General features: G+C 47.4%; 1 protein-coding gene across 1 annotated transcript; it reads left to right on the top strand.

Moving 5' to 3' along the window:
- The first annotated feature begins 5,780 nt into the window (after nucleotides 1-5,780).
- On the top strand, nucleotides 5,781-8,752 carry VTCN1 (V-set domain containing T cell activation inhibitor 1). Its single transcript, XM_088160664.1, is given in 4 exon segments — nucleotides 5,781-5,819; nucleotides 6,227-6,446; nucleotides 6,449-6,646; nucleotides 8,177-8,752. Coding segments are annotated over 4 exon segments (894 nt in total). The 3' UTR covers nucleotides 8,614-8,752.
- Nucleotides 8,753-11,785: the final 3,033 nt, after the last annotated feature.

Genomic DNA, 11,785 nt, shown 5'->3' with positions numbered 1-11,785 from the left:
AAAAACCTACAGGGTCTTGCCAGTTTCTTTCCTTTGCATGCTCCAAAGTGCAGCACACTGGCAGACCTGAGAGCAACAGGAGCTGGCCTCGGGGTGGGGGGAAGAGGTAGTTTGGCCTGAAGGAGCTCAGTGGGATTAAACAGCAGTCAGAAAACAGGCAGCTGCCAAACCCGTGTGTCTCTGAGAGACTGCTGAGCTCGTAGGAGCCTCTTAGCACAGCACAGATAGGCAGGAGAGACTCACCGTGAAAAAATGGGGCCAGAAGGGAGTCCCGCAGGTGGGACCTCTCTTCCCAGTGCCAAGATAGTGGTTGGAGATTTTTGCAGAGAGACATGAGCTAGTCCTGGTTATGACACGGCCCCTCAGTGATGGTTAAACTGCAGATATCCTGGAACACTTGTGCACTCTAACCCCAGGATTAGCTGGCTACCAAACCACTAGCTGTGCTATTTTTTATCTTAAATAAGACATGTTTCTTAAATGGATGTGTGGGAGGTCTCTCCTGTTGCCCCAGTGTCTAACCAGACCTCCCTGATTATGACTGCCCTGGGAGAGGGGGGAGTTGAGATCCTCAGTGTTTCCTCATTCCTGAGAGTTCAGTGCTTGGGCTCACCACTCCTTAGCTTCCAGTTATTTAAGCAGGACAGCTTGGGAGGATATATCATGCAACAGACAGGGGCTGTGCTGAACAGTGTGGGACCTTCAGGCACCTGGTGTTTGACTTGTCTCTGTAGATGCTGTGACCATGGCATCCCAAGACCAGGTCGTTTTCTGGAGCTATGGTACCATCTGTACTTGCCTTGGCAGAGAGGAGGGAGGAAATTGAATTTTTTCAGACTCTTGGGATGTAACACCCTGCCGCCAGGAGCTCTCAAGACAGCAGTTCTTTGCATCTTGACTGTACTGCACTCACTCAAGCTACTTAAATACCAGTAGATCTTGTTTTATACAATTTGTAGTAAGGCCATGTATGTATCAGACACCCATGTGTAGGTCATCAGCTGTAGTCAAGATGGAGATGCATATCCTAGAACTCTGCATTTGCTAGAATTTTCTATCCCAGGGTTGAATGCTGTGGTAGATTGGAGTAGCAGTGCTTGAGGAAGGGTTCCTGCTGTTGTATTTTGGGGGTTCAATGGCTTGAGAAAGGCACCCCTCTTCTGCTGGTCCTCAGACAGTTGCTTGTGTTTCCATCCTATCAGCTTACTGTGGGGAGAAAGAAACTGTCCTCCAGAAGTTTCCTTGCGGAAGTAAAAGCTGGGAAGACTGGGAAGACAAAGCATTTTGTGCCTCTCATTTCACATACCCCATTTCCTTTGGAGCTATTGACCGAGTGCTGGTGGACTACAGTTGGAAAAAGAAGCCATAAAAGTATCTACCTCATATCCTTATCTCTTGATTAGTTGAAAATATCCCCTACCAGCTGGATAAAAGGGCAAAATTTTCATCCTCTAGTGAACATGGACTGAGCTTTCATCTAAACCTCACTGAACAGAGACAGCAACAAGCTGTGTCTTTCCATCCCAGTGTCTTTCCAGGCTGGATGGATACAGAGGTTCAAGTGGTGTGTGAGACAGTGCTGCTGGAATTTATTCTGTGGAAAAGATTTCAGCTGTTACCTGTGTCTCTCCCACCAGAGTAGAACAGCAGTGGGGAGAAGGATAGGCCACGTGTGAACAGAAGAGACCTCACACATGAGCTTTGTCACATGGAGCATCAAGGAAGAGATAAATAGCAATATTATCTTCACCTTTTCACTGACAGGAGTGAGGTTGCCTGTAGATACAATGTCAGAGTGTAAATATTCCCTGGGCACTGTATTCCTCATGTGTCTGGAATGCATGCAATAACCAGCTCTGTTATTCTCAAGAGGCAGCCCAGCCAGCCTTTGTCAGGGAAATGAAATAACTGATGGGTGTGAAAAAATGCACATCTATCCCTTGCTGTTCTGAAAACCTTCCTCCTGCCCTACGAGTGCCTCTGCCTGCTCTGCCAGGCAGCAGCAGGTTACTGAGAGAGGCAGGCTTCCTTCAGGGACATTTGCTCTTCAAGCTAATCCTGAAATGCAGAAACAGACCAGAGAGAGGGGTGAATTTTCCAGGAAGTTTCAGAGAAGCAGTGGGAGATTTCTGCTGATTTCAGGAAAAAAACAAAACCAACCAAGGAAACAAAACCAAAACCAAAAACAACAACAATAACAACAAAACCCCCTGAAGTGCTGAAGAAAGTTGGGTTCTGCAATCATCAGCTGCATATTGGAATAAAAACCCTATTGTTCTGGGTTACGACTGCCATTTCTTTTCCAGTAAAGTTTGATATAAGGAAGAAGGCAAAGGACCGTCGATATCTTAATATTCCAGTTCTTTCGACCCTCCAAGCCCATTCCTGAAGGAAAATTTAGTCCAAATGGAGCTAGAGATCTGGAGGATTAGGACTGCTGCCTATCACAGCCAGGCTGCACGCCTCTCCCTGTCCCCAGGCTGGGATCAGCAGCATTCAGGCAGGGATGAATTTAATGCCAAATTTGATTCCAGTTGGATTCCAAATTTGGCTGATGAGGAGCAAAACTATAGAAAATAGAGTGAGAGGCACAGAGTAGCATCCCACAGGCTGCCAGATTGACACTCGGAACTGAGGGTGGTGTCAGGGCTCCACCTGGTGCAGCCTCAGCCTCAGTCTTTTCCTATGCCTTTAAAGCACTGGAGGTACCAGGGGTGCCGATGCACAGAAAATTGCTTTTTGCTTGAAGTGCTTGACCTGGACTGCTGCAAGACACAGCTGCCACCAGCATGTGGCTGGGATGCCAGGTTCCTTTCATTCACTCTGCACTCCAGTGAGCACACAGCAAATGTTTGTAAGGATCCTATGATTACTAGATCTTGCAGTTTCTGCAGATGAAATTCCAGAGGGACTGATTTCTCCTTGTCCCTCACAAAGGATGTTGAAGTGGGCAGTGGCATCTGTATACCCAAAATTGCCATTCCCCCTGACAAGCAAGCTGCTTTTTCAATCAGCCCTGCTGGTGCTCTAGAGCAGGGTGAGTAGCCATTCTCTTGATGCAAAACTAGCAATGCTTTGCAGCCATGTGGGCAGGTGGCATCAGCACAGGACAAAGCATTGGTGTGGCTTGTTTGTGCCGGTTTGTGTTTGTCTGTGAGTAAGCTGAGGGTGGTTTTGGACAGAAGAGTGTGAGGGCAGAGGTGGTGTTCAGGCCAGAGGGTCCTTTCAAGGACCAGAGGCAAGAGTGGTGGTACTTGAAGCATTTAGGGAGTGCACAGGAGGACATCCTGGCTTCCTCTGCCGTACCTCCTAGCATTGACTCCTAGCATACCTCCTTTGGCATCATCCCTTAACTCTGAGCAATTTCTTCCCTGCCTGTCCTTGGGAATAAGGATTGTAAGATATGAGTCACAACTGTTGTGTGACAGCACAGCGTGGCTGCTGCTTGCTTTGTGCCTCCCAGGCGTGAGAGCTGAGGCTTGTCATGACAACCTTGGCTGAGTTTATAGCAGCTATCTCGCTCTGGGATCAACTCCCAGAGTGGAAATTGGTAGAGCTCTGTAAGGAGGTGGATGTTATTCAGTGTACATGACACACTTGGCATCTTCCCCAGAACAGGAAGGCACAGGCTGTCCAACAGTGAGCCTGGCTGGAACCTTGAGTGACTCGGGATTGAGCCCTGTGGGACATGGTAAGGCTTTTCTGGAAGTGTCACACTGCAGGATCCACAGAAACGATCAAAGTCCCCATCCCACAGGCCTCTGGAGGAGGCAGTGGCTCAGTCCCCAGCTGTCTGGTGCCCATGGCTGGATGATGTCCATGGATTTTCTCTCAGTAGGGTCAGCTGTAATCCACCATGAGGGATTAGGTGGAGAACTGCTGTGCATGCCAGCCATGACTGAAAGCTGGTGACAACGGGGAAGAAGCCAAACATGACATTTCCCAGCTTTGAGGGCCTCTAGGCAGAGCTCGGTATTTTGTGAATTTGCATATGGATTTGTATGAACCCTTATCTGGAGGTACCACATATTTTGGTAAAATACAGAGTTCTAATCCCTTCTGAGCATGTGCAAACAGGGCTTCTTCCAACAACTTCCCACTGGCTTTAAGGATGAAGATGCAAGGGAGACTGGGAGAGCAAACAAGCCTGCAACATCTCCCTTTTTCTCTATTCCCTCTTTCAACCTACCTTCCCTTTCTTCCTTCCCTGCTGTTCCTTGCAGGAAAGGCTTGTTCACATGGTACGATTCTCTGGAGTTCCGTATCAGCCCTGTGATCACAGAATCCATGGAAACTGAGCAAGTCACAGATGCAGGCACACATCAGTGGTGGGAGGAGTCCCTGGTTGTAGAGACACCGATGGACTATCCTGCGGGAGGCTGCCCAGTGTGTTGGTAAAGTGTGCTGCAAACCACTAAATGCTGCTGAAGCAGAGCAGCTGGTTTCGTGTGGGCAGAAGGGCTGTGACCTCTCATGCTCTCTGGGCTTCTCCTGTGTGAGGGGTCTCTTTGAGACTGCTGGTCATGAGCCTCAGGATGTACCTGTGGGTTTTGTGGGGAGCTGCTTCAGGGCTTGCTCTGGCTGGGAGCTGAGTTTTCTGCCACAACCCCTCAGTCCACAGGAAAATGTGCCCATGACCAAATGACAGCTCCAGTGGCTATGGTGGGAGTCCATACCTAGCTGTGCTTCTGGGTCTGTCCAAGGTGGGCTGTGCCAGAGAGGTTGTGCTTGGCAAGGCTGAAGCTGTGCTGATCCATGACATGCTGCCTTTCTTCTCCTCTGGCATGGCTGCTCCACCTGTGTGGCTTGGCAAGTGGTCCTCTTCTCCTCAGTCTCTCATTCAACAGCCCATTACTGATCTCCACATGGAGCATCCCATATCCAACTAGCTCAAAAATGGCCCTGTTTCCAGACCCCTCCTGCACATTCTCTGCCTTGTGTCTCCTGGGGTCAGAGACATCTCTGCTTTGCTCATTTCCTGATCACTCACGAGCACCAGCAGGGACTGCCTGACTTGCTTATGCACCAGGGAATGCAGAGAGAAGCATCCTCCACTGGGGCTAGCTGCCTGCTCTCAAAGGCAAGGCCTGGGTCTGCTGCCACAGCATCCCCCACTGTTGATGACACCTGAATGTTCATCTCTGTTGTGGTCATGTGCTTCACCCTTCTGCCTCATTCTGGGTCTGGGCCCCATCTACCTCCCCCTCCTTCCTGCAGACACCTCTGCAGATGGATGGTACAGGCATGGGCTGTGAAGGAGGTGGACTCTGCGCTAATGTTGTTCTTTCCTTTTTCCCCAGTACCATGACTACAGACATTGTCATTCTGGCTGCAGTGATCACCCTGGTCATTGGTTTTTGCGTCTCAGAGATGTGACTGCTCAGATTTCTTGCAGTTACTGGTGGGGTGATTAACTTTTGCCTTGCCTCTACCTCCGTGTGTCTATCCCAGGCACAAGCTGAGGTGTGATCGTGTGTGGAAGTGCCACCTACCACCCTTGAACAAAGGCTAGGTAGGTGTAGTGCAGCCTGTGCTGCTGGAGGTGTAGTGGTATGCCAGCTGAAATTTCCTTGGGCTTGGAGCCCCAAACCTACACATAAAGTCCTGCACATACTGTGCTTCTTCTCCCAGATGGGATGACATGATGGGATGGTATTTATTGTGAAATCAGAGAGCATCTGACAGGATGGGGCACCTTTCCCAGGTCCCTCAGAGACAACAAAAATGTGTTGCTTTGGTGTTGGCCAAAATGCAGCTTCCTTGGAATGTGTTGAGTGAGGATGGGTAGGAAAGGACTGCATGGGAAAGAGGACCTGGCTGTGGGAATTCTCAGGCTTGAAGCTTAGGATTTGAGATGCTGACGTTTCTTAAATGAAAGAAAAATATTTGGATTTCAGTAAGGGGGAAAGAGCTGCTATTTCTTTGTCAGCATTATGCCTTCCAATCACATTTATATTGCATAAAGGGAGGTCCTTACTAAGAAGAGACAAAAAACCTATGCTTTTCTGGCAGCTGCAAAGAGAAAAATCCCAATACATATAAGTAAACAAGAAAATACCACACGAATTCTTCTCAAACAAGTAAAAAGAGCTAGTTTTTAAAGCACTCTTTTGCTAAAGAAATACTCCTGGCTCTGTCTTGGCATACAATCCACAGCAGCTGACCTCTACTAGTAGCACAGGTGGCCTTGCCATGTGCCAGTGCCTCAGGCTTGGGTCCATGACAGCCACAGGGAAGTCTGGCCTTTCTCCGGGCTTGCTGCCTCACCTTTCTCCTGCCTCCTTGCTCTCTTCTTGCAGGAAAACACTCCATCAGTGTGACAGCACTGATGTCTCCAGGGAACATTGGCCAGCTCAGCATCCTGGGCTGCACTTTCAAGCCCGACATCCAGATGGACAGCATAGTAATCCAATGGGCCAAGGAAGGGGTAGCTGGGCTGGATCACAAGTTAAGGGTGGGAAGGACCACCTGCAAGAGCAAGATCTGTCCTTTCAGGGCCACACGGCCATGTCTGCGGACCAGGTGATGGGCAGGAATGCTTCCCTGGAGCTGAGGAATGTGCAGCTCTCTGATGCTGGCACTTACCAGTGCTCTGTCACCACAGCCAGAGGGAGTGGGGAAGCAATTCTGCAGTACAGGACAGGAGGTGAGGGCTACAAGGAGCAAAATACTGCTGCAAAACACATGCTAATGTGGCTTGGTTGAACCTACCTGTGCTTAGGATGGTGCTGCACCCCTGAGTGTTACGAGTAGGATATTTTTATGGCTTTTACAGGGATATTTATGGCCTTACTCCCTCTTTTGACATCCTTGTTCCAGAAAAGGTTATAATCTTGATAACATGGTAGCTTTTTCTCTCTAGAATTAGGTTATATCTCCAGCCAGAAGTGCTGCATAGTAAAAATTTAATATATTTTATTCAGTTTTACTAAAGTATTACGTTTTTTAAAATTACTACCAAAGCAACAAACCTCTGATATAATACTTATCTAAAACATTAAATATTTACAGGAGTCAGTCCTCGAGAAAAGATCTGGAAACCAAGAGGTCTTCAGCCTCTTCCAGTGAGATGAATTTAGCTGTATTAACAAGTAACCTCCCAAGTGGTCACCTCATAGATAGATGAACCCCTTGAGGGTCTTCTCCAGACTCCAGTTTTGCACCCTCCCTCTCATCCCTGTGGCTAGAATTGCTGCCCTAGAGCTCAAAGAGGGTGAGGAAGAGTCTTCAGAACTCTCCAAGTGAAAGAGGGTTTTGGCTCAAGCCTGAGAGTTGCAAATGGTCCACAGGAACTTTGTCCCTCATCCCTCCTTGAAACCTTGTGAATCTGTCTGCTTTTGTGTTGCTTGATTGGACATTTAAAGTAATCCACACAGAAAAAGCATTAAAAAGAACACGTGAAATGTTGTGACACAGCTGTAGTAACTGTTCTGTGTGGAAAGACAGACATGTTCCTTTCAGCTGATTTTCTTTAGCTCATCCTTTCACCAGTTCACCTCCAGGTCCTACCACCCAAAGCCAAAGCTGATGAATACTGAAGGCAGGTGTCCTGTGCTTTGGCTGTGTAAGCCCTCCTTATTCCAGGTCTGCAGGGGATTGCTCAGGAGAGAAAATGGCCTCGAGTTGCACCAGGGGAAGTTTATATTTAAGAAAAATTTGCTCATGGAAAGGGTTTTCAAGCCCTGGAACAGGCTGCCCAGGGAAGTAGTGGGGTCACCTACTATCCCTAGAGATTTAAAATATGTGCATTTATGGTTATGGTATAGTGGTGGACTTAATGCTGTGTTAACAGTTGGACTTGATCTTAAAGGTCTCTTCCAACCTTAACGATTCTACAACTCTGTGAAGCTGTAGGTGTGGGTCAGGCCCCCTTCTCAGTGAGTGGAGAGAGTGAATCATCTTCCCCCATTATTAAGATACTAAAGCTGTGTCACGACCTCAGCAGGTCCTGTCAAGCTGGACTGCCATGTCCTAGGAGTCCTTTGATCCCTTGTAATCATCCTCCCACGGCCCAGCCTATACATAGCTCTGTCTGAGCCAGTTTGTGGCTTGGCTACAGGCAGTGCTGTGCAAGCAGCCTAGAAATACCTGGAACTGGTAGATGCAGTTGGGTATTTCCTGACCAGTTTCTATCACTTGCCTTGTTTTGACTCTCTCCTTGTTGTCCCTCCCAAAGCCTTCAGCATCCTCGTGGTGCAGGTGAACAACAGCTATGGGGACACACTGCAGTGTGAAGGCCTGCACTCGTTCCCTTGCCTTGCCGTGCACTGTACAGCCTACAGTGACACTGGGGAGCACCTGCCCCATGCTGCCAACACCAGCTACGAGTTGAACCCCAAAAACGTCACTATGAGGGTGGCTTCCCTCCTGCACAACATCACTGCTAATGCTGTCTACACCTGTGTGATTGAAAACAGCATTGCCAAGGCTATGGGCAACATCAGAGTAACAGGAAGGATTCAACAGCACCCTGAGACCACAGGCATGGGGGAGAGAAGAGTTTCAACATTGTTCCTGGTGCACCAGAGGGTTCCTGCAGCAGCTGTGTCAGTCAAGGAAGGGACTGAAAGCATGGCTAATCCAACCACTTCTGTCTGTCCCTGGGATGAATGAAAGGGTCTGTGTTTGCTTCTGCTATCTCATATGCGTCTCATGGTACTGAGACACACTTCAAAGGACCGTATTGCTTGGAATGTTAACCAAAACAAAACCAACCAACCAAACCCCACCTCTTTTGACACTTTTTTTAGCCAGTTCAGCTTAGATCCAATTTGTGTACCAAACCAAAAGGCCCCTTTAGTGGTTATTGATGACAATATCTCTGACTCTAGCCCAATCTCTTTATTTAAAAGGCCATTTTACTCAGAGAAAATCAAACTTTCCAAAGGTCTCAGTATGTTCTCCTGTTCTACATGAGAAGGGCCATAATGCTTCTATGGGCAGGACTTCATTGCAATTGGTCTCCAGTACAAGGGGCGGGGTCTGTTTTCATCCACATTCAGAAAAACGGGAAGGAATAAGTACACACTTTATTTGCCTTCCCTGCTGTGTTCTTGTACTGGTAGCCTCTCACTATTCTTCTGCTACAGATTTCAGTGTTACAAAGGTGACCAACTTGCAGCTGGTGAACCTGAATGCAGAGTCAGTGTCATCCTCCTTTCTAGCTTGTCACTGGATGCTCTTGCTTCCCTTGTACCTGCTATCACCACAAAGCCTCTAAAAAGCAATTGGAAACTCTGCTGGACCTGGAGGTAAGCTTGGGAAGAGAAACTTCTACATGTACAAAATATGTAGATCCTCTTTGGGAGTTTGGCTGCAGCAGCAGACCTATCCCAAGCCTGCCAGAATGGGAGAATGTGTCTTTCCCCTCTGCCCACGCTTTCCTCATCCCCACCTTTAGGTGGGAAACATGGCTTGTTCCTCCCACAGGCTTCTCCCATCACTTTCTGCAACCACAGAGACCCTTCTCTTGCACCATCAACTCTCAGCTCTTGTTTGTCCCCTCGTTCTCTTTCTACTGCACCCTCTGGACCTGGGCTGCAGTTTATGGCTGCAAGGCCACAAAAGGGCTTAGGGCTTTTATCTCTCCCTCCCTGCTTGCAAGACCTGCTACAGTACAAGGCTTGCTTGCTCCCAGTTTACTCACACAACTCCACACTACAGTGTGCTGTCTCTAGTAAATACTACAGATACCTTGAACATGGCTAGAGGGAGCTGCCAGCCTGAGCCAATCCCCTGCAGACCTGGAATAAGGAGGGCTTACACAGCCAAAGCACAGGACACCTGCCTTCAGTATTCATCAGCTTTGGCTTTGGGTGGTAGGACCTGGAGGTGAACTGGTGAAAGGATGAGCTAAAGAAAATCAGCTGAAAGGAACATGTCTGTCTTTCCACACAGAACAGTTATTACAGCTACAGTGATGGCAGGACTCACTTCAGGCTTTCCTCCCTCTGGGGCTGAGGACTTTAACAGCTCCTTCCAGTTCCAGAGCATACAGTAGCACAAACATGAAATTAGCTGATTTTTCCTGTGTTATTATTTCTTACCCACACCAACACCAGGACGCTTTGTTTGGCTTCACAAAGAGAACACGGAATGTGATAAGGAGAATTGTATAAAGGAAGAGTTCTGATTACAGGATAAGATGTTTCCCTTGTCTGATCTAACACAGTGACCAGAGCTCTGATCAAGGGCAGAAGTTCAGACACAAACAGGAAAAGGGTTTCTTGCAATACAGCTGAGAACTGCTCCTTCAGAGTATTAAAAGCAAGTAAATCTTAACTCCACCCAAAAAGATTTGATTAACCCATCTCTTTGCTTGTGATTCTCTGTCTGTATTATACAAGAGAGCCAGTTAATCTTCTTCATCTTCTTGGAATGCTACAATCAAACTCCCCTCTGAAAAAGATGTGAATGACGGAACGGCGATGGGTTAGAAAACTGCCAGCAGGCTTGGAATATCGTGGAAAAGACAAACCACATTGTAATATATGATATAATGTAATTCGTGTAAAGTTGTAAATTAACATGGAATAAGCAATGTTTGTATGAATAAAATAATAAAGAAAACTCAGAAACCAAAAAGAGAACCACGGACGAAAAGAACACCAATTGCTTCATCACAACATTGTAACAGCCAACAAAAGCAGGACAGCCCAGATTAACAAGTAAATAGACGTGGCCTCAACAGAGATAACTCTCTTGGAAACAAACAAGGAACACCCAAACTATGAGTTCCCGACAAGCACCCACGATTAAGATAACCAGAGCCATCGGGAAAAGTACATCTCAATACCAGCTTCCTGTAAACCAAGGCCTGCCTTCATCAGAATTCATCGTCTCCCAGAATATGGTTTTGTCCAGCCCAAGCAAAGAAAGAAAACCACATGAATATGCGAAACGACGAAAGGAGACAAAGACCTCTGCTCCAGGCTAGGAAAAACTGTATATAAACTGGACTGATCAAAGCGGTTTAATAAACATTGGGGGATCCAGAGCCGTAGAGTTCAGATCATAGCGTGTTCACCCGGCGCCAATGCTAGGCTCGGCATTGTTCTTTGCGATTGTGGCTGTCGTGGACCATATCCCGGTCACGAAATAAATTATCACTTATTTTTGATTATACTCAATTCATCTAAATCTCTTTATTATCTATAACAATCTTGATGACCCCAACATGATTCTGATTGGTGGGTTTGAGAAGGCTCCCCTCTGCTCAGGAAGTGCCCTGCTGAATTCAGCAGCCTGATGGAATCGGGACAATTTTTGGAACCAATCAGAATCTCAAGCCCAAAAGCCAGTGCCACAATCGAAAGGGGATAAAATGGGCCCAGAGCTGTCGGAAAAGCCGCGGCGAAATTTTTTCACTCACAAAATTCTATGTGCACAAAGAACCCACACGAGAAAAGGAACCGTAAGTATGGCATGGTCGAGTGAGGAGTGATCGGGCGCATATGTGAGACGTGATCTTATCACAAAGCAAGTGTGGACCCTGAAACCGCAGTTCCACTATCCCATGAGGGACGTGGTCAGGTGAAGGGGAAGCGAACCTAACGTGGTTGTTCTCTCTTGCTCATGTGAAAAGCCTAAAACTCAGCGAAGTTTTAGAGGTCGATCATGAACGGGGATCAAAAGGGAGGATACGTTCTCAAGTGTTGAGAACTGGTAAACCTTTTGGATCTGGGGACTAGGTAAGTCCAGGAAAGGGAGAGAGCTTGCTACCTTTCGAAAAGCTCACAGAACAGTTCTCTGTGAGGCTAAGTAGACTGGTAAATTAAATAAAAAA

Source organism: Sturnus vulgaris, chromosome 2 (assembly GCF_052056855.1).
Source record: "Sturnus vulgaris isolate bStuVul1 chromosome 2, bStuVul1.hap1, whole genome shotgun sequence".
NCBI classification, from domain to species: domain Eukaryota; kingdom Metazoa; phylum Chordata; class Aves; order Passeriformes; family Sturnidae; genus Sturnus; species Sturnus vulgaris.
The sequence above is the reverse complement of the archived record's forward strand: the minus strand, read 5'-3'. Positions and strand labels throughout refer to the sequence as shown.